Source organism: Ambystoma mexicanum, chromosome 8 (assembly GCF_040938575.1).
Source record: "Ambystoma mexicanum isolate Mex_15411 chromosome 8, UKY_AmexF1_1, whole genome shotgun sequence".
NCBI lineage: Eukaryota > Metazoa > Chordata > Amphibia > Caudata > Ambystomatidae > Ambystoma > Ambystoma mexicanum.
This window is the reverse complement of record NC_090929.1, coordinates 400,903,639-400,925,642: the sequence shown is the minus strand read 5'-3', so window position 1 is coordinate 400,925,642 and position 22,004 is coordinate 400,903,639. Positions and strand designations below refer to the sequence as shown.

The following is a 22,004-nucleotide window of genomic DNA, read 5'->3' as shown; positions in this document are numbered from 1 at the left end:
TGCAAGTCTACATAAATTAAACATGGACTCAGTCGTTCTTTGGGAGTCTGCAACCGTTCTGGTTGGCGTGCCTGCAGAGGCTCCTTTTATTAGCTTGAGCCATGACACAGTCATGGCCCATGTTAAAAGAGCAACACACAGGGGAGGGATACATTCCCTTAAAGGGGCAACCCACTGTGGCGGTCCCACACCACACACCCGGCCCTTGGCATTGCCAATGCTAGTTTTACATAGGTTTTTTTACAGTCTTGAGAGCTGAGAGACCTTCAACTAGTTAGGGCTGTGGGTTGGAGGAAGGATTTAACATACACGAAAACATGCCCCATTCCGTCCCGCAGATGGTAATCCAGTTTAGTTTTTTTTCTTTGGATTCGAGATTTGTAATCGTGGGTTGCTGCATTAAAAATCATGGACTGAAAGCCCAGGAACATAAAGTAAAAACCAGGACTGGGCTCCCATCTCCTAAATAGGGTGGGGGCATGAATGACGTAAAGAAAAAATGCATTTATAACGCAGGTTTGGAAAATCGGATTCTTTTTTTTCTGCCTGAGACGTAGCACAATTTGATAAATGAGGTATTAGTTAACAACATAGATAAACCACTCCTCTCCTTCGTTTAAAATGCATTTATTTATTATACAGTATTGAGAAGCCCTTCATCGCGCATTACCCGTTGAAAGCAAACTCCACAACTACTTTTTGCACTTTTATATTTTTTAGGTGTCTCTTCCTGTTTAGCGTCCTGTATTTTTCATGGGATGCTGCGCTGCCATTGGCTGTTGCACCTCAGTCATTTGATTGCTGGCCGACCAGCGTAAACCCCAGAGCGTTCAGCTGGAGGATCGCAACTGTATCTCTCGCCGCCACACAGGGTCTATCCTGCAAGCCGTGACATTCACTGCGCAGATCACAGAGTCTATAATGCAGCAGCTCCTCTTTTAGAGAACAGGAGAAGACATGCACGGAGCAGTGACTTCTAGGACATCCGCGGGAACAGCGATCAGCCGGTTACTGGTGAGGGGTTATTTTAATAAATTCAGCTTGGGGGAAATGAGGAGGGGGGAGGGGACGGTTTGTCAGATCGATTTTTTTGTATAAAAAAATGTTCCTCTTTTAAAAAACAGGAGAAGACAAACACGGAGCTGTGACTTTCCAGGACATCCGTGGGAACAGCATTAGTCAGTTACTGGTGAGGGGTCATTTTAATAAATTAAGCTTGTGGGAAATGAGGAGGTGGAGGATCGTTTGTCAGATCTATATTTTTGTGTAAAAAAAGTTATTAATTGTTCGCAATTCGAATTTGTATGAAAAATCAAATGACATTCTCAATTGTTCCCTTCAGAGTATTGCAAAACAAATCATCATATCTATCTAATCTAATTTAACAATATAATAAAAAGCCAGAGGTTTGTCCCTGTATGCTTGTCCGATGCAGTAACTTTGCCTGTTGTCACGGCTAGAGGGAGCTGTTGCCCTAGGATACATAGAGACAATGTCAATTCGCATAGCTTCGCCTGTTGTCACACCCAGCAGTATTCAAACTGTGGGGCGTGACCCCCTGGTGGGCTGCAGCCTCATGGCCAAGGGGTCGCACACCCACTCTGAATTAAAAAAAAGATATTTTTTTTAGATGGACTTTTTTGGGGGAGTCTAGATTCTAGGCTAAAAAAAATCTCATATATGCCAACATTCAGAGCTACCTGGGAGGGAGATTTCCACAGGGAAATCGGGAGACCTACATTTCCCTATAGGAATGCATTGGGGCTGCAGTAATTTTAGACGGGAGACCGTGAAAAATAGTTATATTTTTCACTGAAAAATCAGGAGTCTCCTGCCTAAATCGGGAGGGTTGGCATGTATTATATGTGGGCTTGAGCATGCAATGAATATCGTGTGTAATGATACCATTTACTTGCATACGTCTATCATTACACAACATTTCTGGACAGAAAGAAATGTAGGGTAATGATAGCTGTATGCAGGTAAATGGTACCATTACACGCGATATTCATTGCATGCTGAAGACCAGATTTAGCGTATAGTATTGTAGCTCTCTACACTAGTGGGCATCGGATCTTGCATATTCTGTTTAACTGTGACATTATTTAAGTGTGATATTTAAAATGCAGACAATTTGAGGAGCACCATAAAAAGAGCGCAATTGTTGAGCAAGCTAAGGGATTTGCATCCGTGATAGGTCTTTCTGCAGGATACCCACCTTCATATGCTTGATCAAATATATTTAGGGCTACTGATTTTTTTTGTGTTCTTTTTAAAAAAAATTCTCTGACTGACATTTTTTCAAAGTTTTAAACAAATGTGAAATCTGCTTTGATAATTTTATTCGTCACAAAAAATGGCTAATGAAACAAGCTTTCACTGTTAGCTGTTTTATAGCTATAAGATAGTTTGCCAACCACTGCCATGCATATGCTCAGGTACTCGCACGATTCGCCAGCTGTCGCCAACCTATGGATATAGACCACTGTTAAGGTCCTAGCTCCTTTCCACACAAAAACCAAACTGTGGGCTGTGGGCTTTATCACTACTTGTTTAATCATGTAAGCTTAGGTTTTGTAAAGACTGCATGTTAGTGCATTGGTTAGTTTAGTTTAGATTATTTATTTATATAGCGCACCTGACGCTCAGGTAACTGGGCGCATTGCATTGCATAATCTTACATAGTTACAGTGGTTGCAATAACAGGTTACACAAAGAATTATATTAATTACAGTGGAACATCATGCAAAATGTGTACAGGTTACACAAAGAGTTATATACATTACAGTGGCACATCATACAAAACGTGTACAGGCAAGGGTAGTGTGATAAAGGATAAATCGTGGATAGCTTTAGTCATATGTACATCATATGTACAGGTGCATCTAGTAATAGGTTAGCAGAAGGTGGCAGCATATCATAGTAGGGAGACATTTATAGTGTTTCCTGGGTGATGAGCACATTTTGTGCATTTGTCCTGAATTGGGAGAAGGACGGTTCAGCTCTTAAGGCTATGGGTAAAGGAAAGAGAGATACATTTATTAAATTATTCATTCAGTTCAAATATTTGTGATTTTTATATTGTACCTTGATGTCGCCAGCAGCCACTTCAGAATGTTTTATATATAGGTGATTCATAAGGAGCCATATGGTGCCAAGCGTTCATTTCATAGCACAGAGGACTTGCTCTCCAGATGTCATATGTGCACAATGGGTTTAGTGCAGCTTTTTCCATTGGAAATCAAGGAGCACTGTTGATCACAATTAGGTGCAACTTTAATTTCTCCAAAAGAGATTTCAAAGGGGAAACCTGCTCAGGCACACCACTGTTCATCAGGGCGCTTTTGCTGAAGACAAATGATTTCAACTCACACCCGAGAGGACATCTCCACGGGGGAGACTGAAACAAGTGTGCCAGACAGGACACCGTCACTGCACTGCTCGATGGTGACAACTATATGACTACCATCAGCTCACCTCACACAGGACACCAGCATTGCAAAATTGAAACGTGACAATGAATGCAAGACTAAAACAAGTGCTCCTTAATAAAGGAGAGGGCATACGTAAAAGTGCCCCACAGATACCTCAGCCAGAACATGACATGAACAATAAAATCCTGAATAGCAACCATCACCGAAGGATTGAAACAAGCCTACAACACCAGCACTGCAATAGTAAAAGGCGACTCACAATGCGGAATTAAAACAAACACCCCAACCAGGGAAAACCACCTGTATTAAAATATTGAAATCCGTCCTTCAGTGCAAGAATGACGCAATCACACCTCACACAGGAGACCGCCACTGCAATATGGTAAGGTAATCCTCAGTTCAATCTATATATAACAAATACTGCAAGGTGACCAGTGCATCGTTACTAAAACAACTACCATCAAATGATCGAGGAATACCACTGCTGCAATAAATAGTGATGATCGCGGTTTGAGAGTGTTTGATCTTGTGAGAATAGGTTTGACCCTGTGAGAATTGATTGCAGCAAACAGTTCGGAAAAAAATAGCCTGCATGCATCAATTATCAGATGATCAAACACCACCACCTACCCAGCACCCTGACACTCCCCTTCCCTACTTACTACTAATGTGCTAAGCATGCAATTTACCACCATGCAGTGTCTTGGAGCTACTGCGTGCTTGGGAACAAGGTAGGAGAGCCTGCTAATGTTAAATCTCTGATTCTGTTTACTCTTACTAGGGAGTCCTGTGAAGAGTCAGCTCCTCACACACCCTTGTTTTGTTACACTGTCTTCTCATGGGCAGCGGGAACTCTGTGTCTTGTGTTCACTCTCTGCTACTGGGCCCCAGGGTGAGTGAAGTGGTTGGCGTCTGGGGCTCTACGAATATGGCTGGAACGTGAGAGGTTGTCAAGCCACAAAAGATGAACCCAGACCTCAATTCCTTACTAGGGATGGCCAGGCCATTCAGGAACTTTGGACAGGCTACATCTGATACTTTTCTCCACACTCCCTTTCATCTCTCTTTCCTGCTGTGCAAACCTTTGGGTGACAGGAATTAAAGCCAGGTTTACCCTTTCAGAATGATTTCTAAAATTGCATTTTCATGCCTACTCCATAACTTTTTGTAACTCTGAGGATGGTAGGGCTACCAAGGAGAATTCCAGAGCAGTCCTATCCCTAAAGTGGATGGTGGCAGTTGAGAGGGCCCCAATTCATGTCCACCCCTCTTGTGCCACGACTTAATTGTGCAATACAGTGTTTTTCCAGCTTTGCCTTCACCAGATACTTGCCAGTGTGTCTCTTTTTCAGAGAGCAGAGGAGTGTACAGGAGGCAAGCTGTGAAACCCAAACCTGAAAACCAGAACCAGTGCCCCACGCCCTGTGCAGAAGAAAGAAGACCCAGAAAACAAACTGAGAAGAAATCCAGCAACGAGAGACACTTGCCCCACAGAGATGCAGAAGCAGCGGCACACCGCTAGTGGGGAGAGAGACACCAAATGCAACAACTTGCATTCGCAGTTTGGAGACACACATCATGGGGATGCCAGAAGCTGCCTACAAACCCGTGCAACAGGACCAAACCACACCAGACGACCAGAGACTGAAAGGGGAGAAGCTTCCACCCTCCCCTGGACTGAATACCACGAGGATACCTAGTATCACAACCCCTCACAGGAATCAGGACAGTAACCATATTGAAACACCATGGCTTCTCTGCAGAAAACCTGAACTAGAAAAGTGGGTGGTCTTAGCCGACTAATTATGCCTTTCAAATGCACATACAGCCCCTGGTAGAGGGAGACAGGCTAGACTGGGAAAGACCCAATTTTCCAAAGAGGAAGGGGAAACATAAAGGAGTCACAGGAAGCAGGTAGTGTGGATTATTTGGGTGATGTCAGCAGTGAAGGTAGGGGACGATCAACAGACCAGCAGAAGGAAGAAGGGAATGGTGGATTGTGAAGCCGAATTGTGGCGCAGGTATTGGCTAGGGAGTGGAAGTAGTACTGCAGAGTGAGTGTGAGTGTGTGTGTGTGTGTTTGTGTGGCTAGTGAGTAGAGAGGTTAGTTCAAGGAGCGAATATGAATTGAATGTCACTGAATACAAGGCGGTTGTTTGTGTAGTTTGGAGAGTGAAATAGTAGTGTGAAGGAGGAGAGTAATAGTGGGGAGTAGTGTGGTTTAAGGGAGTAGTGTGGAGGAGGGGGAGGGGAGTAGTAATACGGAGGGGACTAGTGGTGTGGAGGAGGAGGAGGAGTGGTGTGTTGTGAAGCAGGGGAGAAAGAACATCAAGGGGTGAAGGCAAGATCAGGACGAGTGAGACATTAAAGGGACAGCAGAAAGGTGGGAGGAGTGAGAATGAAGTAGCCATAATAGAGAGGGAGAAGTGAAGATGGGTGTGAAAGGACAGCCTGAATCAAACCACAGTAAGTGCAAGTCACAAGGCCCATTCGTGAGTGGCCTTTAGGCCTGCAACATCAGAACAAGGCAGAATCTAGACAGTGGGGGGTCCACATTCAATATCTACTAACACGGCCTGGGGCACTTGGGTTAGGGTGGAGGGTCAAAACAAGACGAGAGGGAGAGGGATGGCCCTGGGCCCACAAAGAAGAAAATAAAAACAATTGAACTTTCTCTGTAACTTGGGGTGGTTTTTGTGCCATCTGTGACCGCATCCTGAAGGATCTGTGTGATTTTCCCGCGGGTTATTCACCCACGACGGAAATGACCGCAAGGGAAATGTACGCATTACAAAAATGTTCATACATTTACCATGCAGTCATCCATTTTAAAACAACCCCAAAAAAAACCCTCCCCCCTGCTTACCTTTTCTTCTGATGCGCTGTGTCCCTGCGGCACCGGTTCCCTTTCACTTCTGTGATCGGGAACCGGCGCCACAGGGTCCTTTTTCTTTGTTTTTTTGTTTTTTTTAAACTTTTGATTAGGTGAGCTGCGGGGCTGTCCCCCGCCACCCCAGCTCACTATACTGTATAGTTTAGTCAGCAGGGTGTTGCGGGGGGACACCCCTGTAGCCCCCACAGGATTTTTTTTTCTTTTTTTTTAACAACCTCACCAAAAGACCTAAACACACACCAAAACAAGTTCGAACTTTTGGTAGTTAGAACTTTTCGTGGTGTGTGTTTTAGGTCTTTTGGTGAGGTCGGTAATTTTGGGTTAGGTAATTTCGTCCTAACCCATCCTGAAGGGAGCCCCAAGTGTAGGTATTGTGCTCAATTTGCTACTAAGGAAGTCTGCACAGAGCGAGGCTAGATCATGGGTTGCTGGAGGGCTGTCTGACCAGCTGGTGAGAAAGGTAATGGTCTCGGGGTGTGCAGGTGATGAGGTACTAACTTGTGTCACCTATGAAAGGTGAATGGCTAATCCATGTGTAAAGTATAGGGTGGAAAGTAGAAATGGTGAGGAGTTAGCGGTGGAAACAATCGAGAAGTTACATGTAGGGGGGCGTGGAAGACACTGCAAAGCCTAACAAAGAATGAAGGTCACAGCAAGGCTTAAACAACACAACTCCCCTCCACACCTTTACCCCTGGCTTATGCAGGTAGCTCAATGTTCACCTTGCCACTGGCAGACAATATTTCTCTCTCTGTTGCACTTAGTATGTCTCTCACAGTTCCATGTTATAAGCAGCATTAACTTTTTGTGTCGGAGAAAGAGCTACCAAGATCTGAATACTCCAGTGTTGATTTCACATCCCTTAGTATTTTGGTTGGTAGGCCCAGAGCTGCCTCAAGCTCACTTTAACCTGCTCAACTACCATGCCCTGTGGGTCCTGCTGGTAGTATTGCTCAAGCATGAGGCAAAGCATGGTATTTGTCACACAATCGGGGCAGGAGCCAGATTCCATCATCTCTTCTCTCTGTGTCTGCAAAGGGCCTTCTACTCATCTTACACAGCCACAGACAAAATAGAACTCTCCGCCGACCCCTTAATGTCACACCCTCGCCTGGTTTTGAAGCCGCTTAATGGGCCTCATTACGAGTCCGGCGGTAACTGCGGTGGTAAAACCGCCTGGTTACCGCCGGACTCGTATTACCATTCCGCCTCCGTGATTCCCGGAATTACCGGGGCATTACAACCCTGGTTTTCCGGGAATCAGGGAGGCGGAATGGTGTTAATCCCCATTCCCATCGAGTCCTACGGGACTCGATGGGAATGGGGATCATGCAAACACCGGCAGCATCTCGTAATGCTGCCGGTGTTTCCTCGGCCGCCTGCAGGTCAGACCTGGCGGGAACATCACCTCCCACCTGCAGGAGTCGGGATCAGGTGGTCCGGAAACAACGGTGGCGGCGGGTTTACCTGAGGACCTGATGTATTCAAAACTTCCCATGGCTGTTTTGTTCATTCTTATGGGGAAACAGACTACTCCCTAAGACTGTCAGTATCGAAAGACCTTGGGCCTCGTTATAACGTTACTGGTGCAGAATTAACGTGCCGGTATTACCGTATACCGGCATGTTTCCAGACCAGCCGAGTACAAGTTTGCCAGTGAGCTGGAGGTAATTCCGCCACCCTGCCAACAAAAAATGGCCAGTATTTTGCCAGTGATACCAGCAAATCTCCCGTGGAGTCCTATGAATGGGGATTTACTCCCGTCAACCTGGAATTTGTGAACCGGCAGTAATACCGCCGGACCGAGTGCTGGAAATGGTATTACTATTTGCTGGTATCCTGGCAGAATTACAGCCAGGATACCGGCAAAGTCGTAATGAGGACCCTAGTCTCTCTTTTGGAATTCTTGTATTTCTGCAATTACACACATCACCTTACAGTGAAGCGAAGTTACGATAATTAGCACCCTTATAACTTTTTACCTAATGGCTTTTTTATTACTTTGATGATGTGTCTAGGACAAGCTGGTTTTTACAATTTTCCATGATATTTTTCTCATGCTCTTTTGCATTTACCTCAAATGGCTACTAAAGGTGGTGTAAGGAATGCACGGTGGCAACAGTAAAGACAGACATGAGTGATCACAGTTCAAGGGTGTTTATTAAACTGGATATGCAGGTTAGAAAAACATCTAATTTAAACCTAAAGGTAAGATGGGAGCAAGCTACGACCATCAAATAATAATAAGGCAGTCCTAGTGGCGTCTTGTCAAATAAAATGGCCAATACTAAGAAAAACCTATTGCCAAACCTTACAAATAAATACAAAAGAGTGTGGGATAGGAATCACAAGAAGGAAAATTGTTCACAAATGATAAGTCAGGATGTGGTAGCCGGGAGTCTCCCTTCCCCATGTTATTAGCACAGGACAAGGCGGGACTCCTGAGCACAGCACACGCTTGGAGCTTCCGCACCACGAGACAACAGTTCTGCTTCTCATATGTCAGGTCAGTTGATGGTCAAGTCTCTTTTCTCTTAAGTCTCTTGACTTTGAGGACCTGATGTATTCAAAAATAACAAATTAAAGTTCCTTTTGAAATGGATGTTGTGTGATGACTTTTCACCCCTGCATCCCCTCTTCTGGGCTCAGATCCACAAACCTTCTGTGGTTCACTCTCTTGCTTCCAAGGTGCTGATAGAATCGAAATAATAAACAAAAGTTTCTTTTCGGATTGCACTTGGGGTGATGATTCTTCACCCCTGGGCCCCCCTCTTCAGGCTCAGACCCCTTTCGAATGTTAGCCTCCCTCTGTCGGGTTCCCTATGGCTTTCCTTGCCTTCTCTTTTCTCACTAAGATAGATTTGTCTCCCTTAGCTTTCCAATGGTCTATCGGTCAAAGACCTTTGACTGTACAGAGGATTTTGCTAGACCCCTCTATGACCACTTTGACCCTTTTGCTTGCGGCTCTCCCAAAGCCTTCTGGTATCAGTCCTTTCCACCAAACGCGGGGTCAACCAGAGTCTCTTGAGTGAACACCCACACGGTGCTGGACTCTTCTGCAGCTGGTTTTCCCTTAATGTTAACAGTTCTTTGAACTTTCCTTAAATTGCTACTTTGCGGCTTGCATTCAACACAATTCGGTTTCTTATTGGCTCTCCCCTCGACTCACCGGCTGTGATGGACCTCTTGGCCTTTCTTGTATCTGGAGTCAAGGACGGTACCACGGTAGCATGCGTCTCTCTCTGTCCTGCTTATCAGCGTAGGCATGCTCCGTGTACCGTTCACATCTGATGCAACACATGCTGGCTATTGTTTGCAGTCTTACGATTCCTTTCATGGAGGTTTCGCAGGTCGGGGTGGCAAAGGGCAAAGTCCCTTCTCTCCTTGTTGCCCTTCGATTCTCGCCGCCTTTCTCCTCCTCTTGAATTGCCGTACCACGATAGCTCTCTTGTCGTGCGCTCTACCTTGCTCGTATTGTGCTTTCATGCTCCACCTTTTAACCCTGTGGGGAAAGGAAAGGGTTGTCAGGTGTGTGTGATTCTGGTCAATTGCCTGACTTTGCCTCACCCTTGGGTTGGGACATGTCATGTAAACCGTTCTCGTATTTGTCCATTGTTTTTCTCTGTTTGGGAAGGTGTTTGTGTTGAAAAAGAAGGGTGGTAGAGTTTCCAAGTATCCTACAGGGTCAGAAGGGAAAAGAGTGTTATATGGAATTATAACCCTCGTACTAGGGGTGGTTGGTAAAGTCAGACAGATGAGATTGGTACATTTTGTGAGGCAAACAGGAATGGACGGGATTATTATCGTGAAATTAACGGGGATTGTGGGAACTGTAGTGTTTTGGAAAAGTAGACTGGGTGTTCGGTAAAGAATAATTAGAGGGACGTGGATAAAAATAATTGGATGTATTCAGGTAGAAATCAGGAAAACAGGAAATCTGGGAGATGTGGTTTTCGTGTGTAACAGGGTTTGTTATCCTAGAGCATTGGTTATATAGGGAGGTGTTGTGGGATTTGGGCACAAGAGATTAATAGGGAGAAAATGCCATATATGGAAACCCCTTTCCCAGTGGAAGTTGCAGATTTAACAGGCAAGTGGTCCTGTGTGTGTGAGCCAGAGGAGGGAACTGGTATGGTCCCAGTCGACATCCTCTGGCGTCCAAAATTCTGTTGCTGGGTGGATGCGATGACCAGTGGTGGTTTAGGATTGGATAACCCTGGGATATTTGAATGTTGCAGATCCTTGCCATTGATGGGCTTGGGCTAGCTCCCAGCCTGAATCTTGGATAAAAATATTGCTCCTGCAGCTATTCGGCAGAACATCGTTGGAACCAACACTTTTGTGAAGAAGAGCAGCCCACTGAAGAAATGAGGATGAAACCTGCAGCTGACCAGCATCATCTTCAGTGATTGGCCCGTTGAAACGCTTCTCCTCTGCCTGATCTCAGAAGCCCACGTTGGTGCTCTGACCCTTGGACCGGTGGTTACAACCCCTGCACATTGATCCATACCTTGGAAGCCTTTGTAAGTGTCCATGGACCAACCAGTGGACTGACCAGCTCCCTTTTGGGCTTCCGTACTGCAGCTATCACCATTCCATGCAGAGCCTTGGGACTTACACAGTCTTCATCTTATGCCATAAGTCACCTGGCCTCCCACTTTCAGCCTTCTCACGACAAGGGAAGCAGAGCTGGGGCTGCTTCTGCTGGAAGATCGCCAGTCTCCACCTGATGGTGATAACCTCAGCTGGAATAACCCTTCTGCAATCCTGTGAGGTGTCCCGAAGGGTCAGCACCATCAAGGGCTCCATCTTTCTTTGTTTGTGGGTCTTCTTCAAGAAGTAGCCTGTAGCCATATGGCGAGAGCCACGACCAGCTCCTGACCTGAAAAGTGACCTCTGCACCTGCAAACCCTGGGCTCTCCTCACCTGAACCAAGGGCAGAATATTCGAGCCCCAGCGAATTCTGGAAGACTGCGCTGTCACCTTGAAAAATCAGAGTCATTGGGTAAATGAACATACCTGTTCTGTCTCCCATAGGGTAACGTGGTGGACCGTTCTTGTCCCTTAACTCCCTCTGACCTGACCTAGCCTGGTCTTTGGTCGTTAAACTTGGGTCAGGTATCATGTCCTAAGACTTAACTTTGTAACAGAATAGAGTGAGCTACTTACCTGATTTGAAGTAAATAGTTACCTTACTTTGAAGAACTTTTCAATCACTACCACAGCCCACTGCAGCAATTCTCCCTGGAGAAACCTTAGTTGTAACTTGTGACTTTTTGGGCACAAGGCCCCATACATCTCTTAGGGCAGGACTTCATAAAACAGAGGTAACTGGGTTGTGATTATTCTATATATTCTTACTGTTTTTCTTGCCTTGAATTACTTACCTGTTGACTACTAGTAAGTGATGTTATCTTAAAAGGTGAATGTGTATATCTATATATGTGAAATATGTTTTTTGATTAGTATGCTTACCCGTGATTTTTATGCTTAGTCTGTTTAGAAAACTCTTATAAATAACGGTATTCTATATACTAAATGACTAACTTTAATTATTGGTGATGTTCTGTGTGAACTCATCGTAGCCCTAGAGCACTCTCACGCTTTTATTGAGACTAAGCCAGAGTACTCGTCCATACTGTGTTGATTGGTGTTTGGCTAACCTCTCAGTGTCTTCTTAGTTTACAAAAAGAGGGTGGCCTCCTAAAAATCCTCCCTCCAGGGGCTGATTTTAGAAATCCATCTCAACAGAAGCTGAGGGTGGGTCCACAGGACATTCATTTCCCTGTCTCTCTGGACCTGGACTGCAACATCAGCGTTGTTTCATTAGTCAGCCAGTGTTACTGTGGGGAGTGACAACCATCTCAGGGGGCAGTACAGGGACTAAGGCGTTGTATAACGGGGGAGGACCCAGAGCGAAAGGGTTAAGAACTGTAATAAAGTTCTCTGCCTGATTCTGAGGACATCTAGTGAGGTTGCCAATGGGGGTCGGGTGTTTCCCCAAGCTAGTGGGTGATGGTCCCGGGGGTGGTACAGGTAGGATCCCCAGTTAACCCATACTTAGTACTCCCTCACTAATGCAGAGGACTGTCATATGTGGCCATTTATGGACACTGTTCCTTTAAGGGACACTGCTCTTACACCTAAACAATATGGAATCAGTAAAGCAATGCTTTTCCTCGTCCTAAAGAGATGTGTATATTCCTGGAGCAGAGACATGTTTAAACACTTCCCCTTTAAAAGAACTAAACTGTGTGATCAAAGGAAATCATGCGGTGTAGGAATTCAACATCAGAGGCATGTCACATTTTCTTACAGCACTCGTTTAGCAAGTCTGCGCAGACATCAAAGGCACAACCTATTTGATTTTCGCACTCACTCAGCCAGTCTGCTCAACATCAGAGGTATGCCACGCTTTCCAATAAGGATCACACATCACGTCAGCTTCATAAACACATTCAGGGTTAGATTCCTTACTGTGAAAGCCCAGAAAGCTCACTCGGGTAGATAGTGCGTTTACCTATCTCACCACCAGTTGGCACCCCCACAGAGCACAAGCCTAGTTCCCAGGCCACTTGTAACCAATAGAAGAGTCCTGAATGCCTGCAGTGGCAGCATCCCCTCAATTGGTGAATGTAAAATCCAATATGGTGTATCAGCCCTTTGGTCGGCCCCAAAGTTCCAAAGCAAACACTGGTGAATAAAATAAGTGCAGGCAATCCCAGAGCATCATTCATTTGCATCCATGGGTGTTGACCCTCACAGGAAGCCTAACCCCAAGGAGTGGGCCAGGGCTATATAAGCCTAAATTTAGAGTCGCTCATTGTGGGTATTTGAAGTAGGAGCCGGCAGCAAGAGTTTGGAATTAGTTGGACAACGAGAAAGACGTTTGGAGGAAGAGTGGAGAGAGTAGGAGGTTGAAGACACAAGAGAATCAGGAGTAGGTTTATTGGACACATCTTGGAGAGGCTGTATTGAGACATTAGAAGGAGGTTGTTTTGAGACATTAGTAGAGGGTTGAGGAAATCAAAAGGAGGAAGTACAGGAGGCTACTGAAGTAATATCTAACAAGATCAGGCAGTTGCGAGAGACATGATTTGCCCAAGGAAGGGGTTGGGGTGAGACTGCTATCTGAAGGGGTCGAGTCCACTGTGGAGGAGGAACAAGCAGATGATGTGGCGTTGGGAAGGACCATCCCCTGAGCAGGTATAGCGAGGTGGTGAAGCGGAATATCAGGACCCTACGAAAGAGAGGTGTCCAAACCCTCATTAACCCGCCCGTGGAAACTGGGGAATCCCAGTTGGCTCCGTCTACCTACAGCCCATGGTAGAGAAACAGTGATGTCTACAGGAACTACAAGGGGAATCGGGGGTAGCCGTATCCCACCAACAACCAGAGACGAGCAGGAAGAAGTCGAGAGAGGGTACTGCTGAGATTGTGAGTAACTTGAATGTACTTTGAACCTTGCAAACTTTAAAAGGAAACTGTCACTTTGTTGCAGTTGTTGAAACGACAGAGACTATCCTGCCACTTAATGCTTTGAGTTTGACACAGGAGAGAACTTGTGTGTGTTAAATAAAAGCTGTTTTAACTTGGAATTGTTTAAGGACACTATGTGGACACCACTTGTCTATATGACAGAACCAATAACACGAATGAAACGGTCAGAATTTGACCGTTGGGTTTGACATATTCGTTCTTGAGCAGAGTTGAAGCCTGGAACCTGCAGATAACCTATGGTTTTTGACAAGTGCAATCAAAATATGTGCTTAAACTAGGAGTTATTCCCTGAACTCTACTCAGGATATGAGCCCCATCACTTACAAAATGCATGATTTCTGGCATCTACATTAGTATGGTGTGCCCACTTACATCGAGCCTTTCAAGCGTAAGAATACTAGAGGATTAACCTGGGTGTGCCTCCAGTCGAGCTTTGGAGTCCATTGTCAGTAAGTTGACTGACAGATTGTACAGCTAAGTGACTGATTAGGTGTTAGCTCATGGGTAGGTGTTTAAGGGCCTAATTCACAGAAGCGTTTTATAATGGCGCAATCTCATAGGGAAACGCTCTTTGAATCAGGCACTAAGTGTCTTACTGATACAGTGTGCGGTTTTCACAAACCTCATAAATATTCCCTGATTTGGCTAGTCTCTCCATCTATTTTTTCCATCCTATGTAAGTACCATCAAATCATTTCCAACTGAAAACATTTCACCTAATTTTTTTTCTTTTTTTGGTGGGAGCCCCCAACACCCCGTTTTTAACCCATTTTTAACCATTAAAAACATACCAAATCAAAATTAACCCTTTACCCCCCAAAAATATGCTTTCGATGCATATTCTTTCGTTGGAACAAATTCGATGGACATACTTTAGATGGAAATAAATTCGATTGAAAGTCTGCATACCTCCTATTGCCACTGTAAAGTGGTTTTCTATTCTGGATGAGCGACCTACAAGCTAAACCTTGTCCCTGCCAGCCATTACTCTGCAAACGTTGAGTGCACTCTATATAACACTTCCTTGTGAATGCCCGAAGGTGCTCTCTGATTTAAATGGTGTTGTGCTCTATGTGCTAGAATAGCACCACCATGTGAGTGCTCCACTGGTGCTCTATTAAAGTCTGTAGCTGGTTGGCTGAGGTTTCATGATTTTTTGTGAGTCCTAACGCTGTACATGAATGACACCACACGTCTGCGCCGCACCACACCGATGGCATGTCAGGATGCTGCATACAGTGTGGAAGAAGTCCGGTAATGAGTGAGCGGAATGCCAGGGTTCAGTGCATCCCCTCTCTTTGAAACCACATGCAGAAGGAGACGACTGGTAAGTGGGTCTGGGGCCAGGGCGACAGGGAGTGCACAATGGAGTTCAAGGGACCCCACGGGCCTGCGGAAGGAAATAAGAGGGTGCAAAGTGTGATGTTAGAGTGGGGGAATCTCCAGAAATGGAAGTCGGTAAAGGAGCGTGTCACATTTTTGGGTTCAGTGAGGGTGGTAGATCCGGTTACAATGAGCTAATGATGTTAAGAATGATGTCTTTGATTTTATCCAGAGGAAATAGATCATGGAGGGATCTGCATCTAAAATAAATGATTGTGAATGGAACCATAAGTAATGTGTGAACAGACTGGATTCATAAAAACATGAAGACGAAATTGTTTGCATGTAATTTCAATTAATAAAAACAGATGGGAACCTGATTTTGATGGACCTTTGTCCACGCAGGAGTGGATAAACAGGGTAAACTTAAAAACATCAAACTGTTCATAAGACCTACAGTTTTGATGGATACAGCAAAAGACTATTGGCCTCAGTGGTAATTCTGTCAAACTCAAATATTGTTAATAACATGCAGTATGTATGGAAATACTCCATATGCACGTTTTTGTTATTCCCAAGTACGACGTCTCATAGAAATCCATTAGGTTTCAGAGGATTTGGCTTCTAGCGGTAATTCCGCCAGCGACAATGCATCAGTTTTTCTGGATGAAATACCTCCAACCAACTGCAGAGGGTGTTTCCTACAACTTCATGCCATGTTCATAATGAGGGCCGTAATGTGGAATATATTGGAGTCCAAGTAAAACGAAAACATTAAAAAAAGTTCAAGAAGGTGGCACAGTTTCACATTTGTAGTGGGGTACTAGGCCGTACATACAGCCTGCAGGTTAGAGATGCAGTCAATAAGCAATTGATTTTGAGACGTCTTACCCCACTGGAAATCTCCAATGAAAGCTCCTGTTGAAAGCGGCCTTGATGATATGGGCAGTTTAGTTATCTCAGAGAAAGCCTCCTTCAAATATGAGGATAAAAGAGATCTGGTGGATACTTCTCAGAATGTATGCTGCTTCACGTTTCCATGCATGGATCTGATCCTTTAAAGCATGACTACGTACGCCTTTCATGTCGATGTCTTTTGCTGATCTGCTCATGAGTATTTGTTACTTATAGACTGTATAAAATGGCAGTATGCTATAACTAATTTTAAGATCATTACTTTGACTATGAAATTGAATGTTTGTTCCAGCTTATATTTTGTACATGTTTAAAATATTGTAAGTTAGGTTATCATCATTTGATAATCTCAATTAACAGAAAGAAAAGAAAAAATATATGTTTTACTGTTGTCATGGATTTTATTGTTTTGTAGGGCAGTGGTGTGATCAGACATGAGGCTTAAGTTCTTAACATGGGATGTGATGGACACTTTGGTGCAGCTGCGGCGATCAGTGGGAGAGCAGTACTGTGCCGAAGCCTGGCGTTTGGGAATACCAGTAGAGCCTGAAGCTGTCAATAAGTCTTTCCTACAGGCCTTCGGTGCCAAGAAGAGGCTTTTTCCGAATTATGGGCTGAGCCAGGGGCTCAGCTCCAGGCAGTGGTGGATCGATGTGGTTAAACAAACATTCATGCTCTCTGGTGTCCACGATGACCGAGTCCTGACCGCCGTAGCAGAGAACCTCTATCATGAGTTCTGCACGGAGAAGAATTGGGAAGTTTTACCTGGAGTGGCAGAGACCTTGGACCAATGCCGCACGCTTGGCCTTCGAATGGCGGTTATCTCCAATTTTGATAATAGACTGGAACAGGTCCTGCAGTGCTGCGGGCTCGGGCACCATTTTGAATTTGTCATGACCTCTGAGAGGTCAGGAGTTGCCAAGCCAGACATCCGGATTTTCCAGAATGCACTGCATGTGGCTGGCATTGCCCCACAGGTTGCTGCTCATATTGGAGATGATTATATAAAGGATTATAGGGCAGCACGGGAGGCAGGAATGCAAAGCTTTCTCCTCTCTGTTGGTAGACGCTCAGAGGAAGCTGAAAACAATGTGCCACAAGATCACTTGCTAGAGTGCCCACAGGACCTGCTGGCCCACCTTAAATAAAGGTGGATATAAATATGTATTCTGCGTAGGCCAATCTCTTTACTGCAAATGTATGTTTGGCTTGCGCAACCTGGTTTTAGTTTGGGGTAATGGCTGAAGTAAGAGTAAGCCATGGGCAGGGAGGCCTTAAAGCGCTTTGACTGTGGGACACTGGTCCACTCCTCAATGTCTGAAAACTACTGCATTCATATCACTGTGGATGGATATTTGCCAATTGGGAATCAGTAATTCTCAAAATTGCCCTTTCTTAATATTGTTTAAAGGTAGGCTGTTGTTCATATTTTTCATTGTCATATATTTTTCCTTTAGTAGGACATTTCATTACTTTCACAGAACATATTAATAGACTCCAGTGATCTTGTCACTCAAGCACAAACTCATTTTTTGGGGATTTTGTTTTAAATAATGGTTTATTTTAAGCAGCATTGGTACTTCCATTTTCTTGAATGGGTTACTTGCCATTGTTCTCCAGATGTAGTTCTGTGCATGGAATATGGCACCTTTCTTGTTCTCGGAGTAAATTCCTCTGAGTATGTAGGAACAAAAATACTGAGATTGTCAGAATCTTCACATACCCTGCTTGTCTTCAAAGGGGTCCTCTTTTTGACTGCATAATCATGGGGTTTACTTGAATGTTATGTTCAGAACAATAGAGTCCATAATATTTTCTCCTGTGAGGTCATAAAAAGGCCTGTATAAAATGATTTCTTAAAGAGGGTCAAAAGGTTTTACATCCAGCTCTGGTCGAGAGGTAGCAGAGGCGACCGATTTTCAAGTCTGAGATTTTAGGCAGAGTTCTGTCGCAACCTAAATTTGGGCTGTAGGACACATACTTCCTAAGGCCTGGATTATAATTAAGTTGGTGAACTGAAAAGAAAGTCTGAATTTGAATTCTAGCTTTCTATTCACCTTCTCAGTTTCTCAAACCTCCTTTGTTCTGGTCATGTCTCGATACGCTGAAAAATATAGTCTTTTACGTTCTCCTTATTTCATTTACTATTCGTTCTCTTTCTTTAATACTTTCTTCACCCTATCAACCTCTTTTAGCCTCTTTTTGCTTTGTGCTTCCTTGTTTGCCCGATTTCCTCTCTGTTTCGTTTCCCTCTCAAGTTTTCATTCGCTGACTCCCTCTTAATCTCCTCCTTGTCTCCTTTTCCATCTAGGTCATCTTGTGATAATCTCTGCCTCTTGCTCTTCTGCTCTTTCTCTTTTGCCTTCTGCTATTTCATTCTTTCGTACCATGTATCTTTCCTTTACCTCCCCCGTGGGCCACTCTTTTCCCGCTTTTCTTTCTGGCCTCTCCTCTTTTCTCTCTACCTTGGCTTTGCTCTTTCTGGGATCGACTCCTTTCTTCTCTCCTCCTCCAGCTCAACCCTTCTGCTGTTGGTCATTTTGCTTGCGTCCCAGTCTGGGCTGCATTCTCCCTTATAGTCCTTTCTCTCGCTCTCAGGCCCTCTTTCTCTCTCGCTCTTTCACTTTTGGTTCCTCCACATGTTGTTTTCCTCTTTTGGACTCTCACCTTTCCTCTTTACTTTCTTGCCCTCCACCTGCTCATTGTCTTTCCTACTTCTTTCTTTGCATTCCTCCCCTGAGCTCCAAACGGTTGCCTGCCATTCAGTCTTCCTCCTCTCCTTCCATCTCCTCTAATACCTCTTCTTGCACAGTCTGTGCTCTGCTTACCGCTCCTTATGGACTCCCTGAAGTTAATGGACTGCACCCTGTTCACACTCGCCACCCGCAAGGCGGCCCTTCTACCTTGGTACTACTACAATGTTGCTTTTCAACTGCAGGGTTTGGAAGCGTCTCTAGCTTTGACCGCCATTCTTCTGAATGGTTTCTAGGGTAGTCTTTTATGGCTCCAGGTCTTGTTGGAGTCTCATGCAGGGCCGTCTTGATTGTTCAGGTGGCATAGCTAAGGGTGACTACTGACTCCGTTGGGGCTCTACAAACTGGTCCCTACTCTCCCATCCAATTAGGGCCATCTGGTTCATTGCCACCTGCAGGGCCCTCCTCTCTGGGAACCTTCCAAATGAATTACCCGGACAATACTAGAGCACTCCAGCATTGCCTTAAAGAAAAGAAGTTCTGTAGTACAAGGTGTCCTCGTGCTCCCAGAAAACGGATGCTTTTGCCTTTCTGTAGGCCTCTGTCTGGGACTGTATAGGGAGTCTTATGGGTTCACAATGTGTAGGGAGTCTTATGGGAGCTCAAATAAGAGGAAGCTGTTCTTTCTGCCGCTACTTTGGTTTTCTCCAATCTGCAGGATAGAAACAGGAGCTTCTAAACATGGTTGTAACTCTGGGGCATAGCAAGTGACTTGGTCTCAAATGCTTATGAAATAATGTTAAGAGGATGGCAGTATTACCTAAATAGCAAACCTATACGCACTTTGTCAAGCTGCTGTCATTAAAGATATGTGTTGATATGAAATCAATAAACACGTAAACAAGAACATTTGTATTTCATTCGCTGACTGCAGATTTTCATTTACTGATGTACTTGGGTCACTCTTTGGGGTTTAAGTATTATTTTAAAACCTATTTGATTATTGCATCCTAGTCATCTTTAGCTGTTATCGATCATGAGGGTTTCTTAACATCGCAGACGCAACAAACGGAGCACTCTCATTATTCAACCCATATGGTCAACTGTAACCTACTCTAAATGTTCATCCATCAAACGCGGTCCCTGCCTTGCAGCTGTATAAACTGGAGCCAGCCATGCCACCCGCCAAGCCCTCTTCTACCACCAACACCCACTGCAGCCTTGGATAGTCTCTGCATCCATAAACCGGTAGGTGTCCTGATTGGGCAAGCGCAGCACACATGATCGCCTGAGAGAGATACAAGAAAGGATCCCCTGTTACCATGACCTTACCTGCCTTCAGCTCAGTCTGGCATCTGTATCTAACAGAGGGCAGCCATGTCGTCTGCCTGCCCCCTTTCCACCTCCACCAGCCCCTGCAACCTCCTCGATTTTCAAGTGCTTTCCCACACAAAAGCACCCATCCATCCCCTGTCAAACCCTCCCAACCTATAGGCCCACGAAGCATCTCTACAAAGATATATATTGACCAAACTTGGCAAAGTACCCACGTAATAGGAAGTGTATGGCATTGGGCCCTGTGTTTTAAAAACATACTTCATCGGTGCCCCCCTTTTCTCACCACTAGATTGTCTTGCTACCAACCCCAGCCGGTGCTCATTACGCTCACACTCTGCTAAACTTCTTGAATCCCCACTTTTCGTGTGGCCTATGGCTGCGCTTTCTCAGTTCAATTGGCCGTTCTGTGGAATTTTCTGTCCATCTTCCTTTCTCTTGGACCTGCTTCAGTTTATTCGCACCCTTGTTGCGTATGTCATTCAAATAGGTTGCTCCAAACCTGGGCTGAATTACACAACTAAGTTTGGGTTTGGAGCAAGCCTTGTGATGGACTCACCTGCCGGCCATCTTCCCTCCAGCTCACCTCTGCTTCCTTCATCTCTCCCCACTTGCCTAAAGCGCCTGTGGTTGCATCACCTCGTGACCCTCCTCACCTTACCGCCTGCCTTTTGCCGCTGTGAAAATGGAATTGGGGCTCCACACAGAGCATTGCCCTCCAATCTCATGGCAGCCATGTTAGGTGAGAAAGTATGTGTAAGAAACAAAGGGTCGCACGCTTGCTCTAAGAAGCCTGCAGGTTGACCTCGCAGGGCTAATAGCAATAATCACACTTTCTGTTAATGGAATAGGGTGGAACAGCACTGGTGCCCGGCGTTATCATGGGCCCTGGGTATTTACCACCTGGTATAGCCCTCAGAATAGGGTATATGGTATAACGCTCTGAATGGATGTTTATTGCTATAGTAGAGTACTTAAAATGTTGCTTTTCTAACTGGATTGCTTGTTACTGGCTTTCTCAATCTAGCCTCTGTAACAAAGTCTTCTGTCTGGTTCCTGCGGTCATAGGTATGACGGACAGATCTGGGCACTTCCCAGAGCGGGTGATGGGCCGGGTGGCAGCAGTTACATGTGTTTTTAACAAAGCAGACAATAACAAATCCTTTTATAACGAATTTAAAATAATGAAATCAAATCTAATTATTTTTTATTTCCATTTTTGGGAGGGGGTCCCACTCCCAAACCCCCCGTTTCCCTAGCTTTATTACCCCACCCTAACGCCCTCCCCACCAGTTTTAATCCCTTACACCACCCCCATATATACTTTTATAAAGAAAATCGACATTGTTTCTTAATTATTGTTAATTATAAAAGTTATTTGTTGTTGTAAATTCGGTAATATCACTGTATACCTGTGGCAACATTGAGAAGATCCCTGAACCACCCTGTGGCACCCACCACTTGGCATGGGACAATCTAATGCCACCCCCATGTGAGCCCCCAACCCTCTCCAACCTAAGCAACTTTGAAAGGAAGACTGCATGAGCTTGCCCTTTAAGTTTAAGGGATTTCTGTACATGAGAGATTCATTACAAACATCCATTGAATCAAGCATCATACTTAAAAGAACTATCAGCATTGACGGTGGAGTCAGTTTCAAATGCAGTGTGGAGATGTAGCACTGCTGTGTCTATTGAAGGTCATGGAACCGAAAATTAGAACCATCAGAGACATTTTTTTCAAAGCCCCCAAACCTAGTACAGGTGAGCTTAGAAACATTAGCTAATCCCAGCCCTGGCCCAATAGTCTAACAGAGTTGGAAAGCATCAGAACCCATCGAAAGGAGACAAGTCTCTATGTAGGCCAAGAACTTCAGCCAACCAGTTTGTTTTGGAGTGTGTGGATGCAGCA

At 44.8% G+C, this 22,004-nt stretch overlaps 1 protein-coding gene across 5 annotated transcripts in view; it reads left to right on the top strand.

The window, feature by feature from the left end:
* The first annotated feature begins 733 nt into the window (after positions 1-733).
* Positions 734-22,004, top strand: part of HDHD3 (haloacid dehalogenase like hydrolase domain containing 3) — a 71,774-nt gene continuing 50,503 nt past the window's right edge. The window contains exons 1-3 of one of the 5 annotated variants that reach the window (XM_069609896.1): positions 813-1,014; positions 1,125-1,189; positions 16,481-19,665. In XM_069609896.1, coding sequence (XP_069465997.1) covers positions 16,500-17,213 — 714 coding nt within the window. In that variant the 5' untranslated portion in view covers positions 813-1,014; positions 1,125-1,189; positions 16,481-16,499 and the 3' untranslated portion in view covers positions 17,214-19,665. Of the gene's footprint in view, positions 1,015-1,124; positions 1,190-16,480; positions 19,666-22,004 lie in introns of those variants that run through there. The other 4 variants (XR_011268550.1, XR_011268549.1, XR_011268548.1 and 1 more) reach the window with 4 other exon arrangements.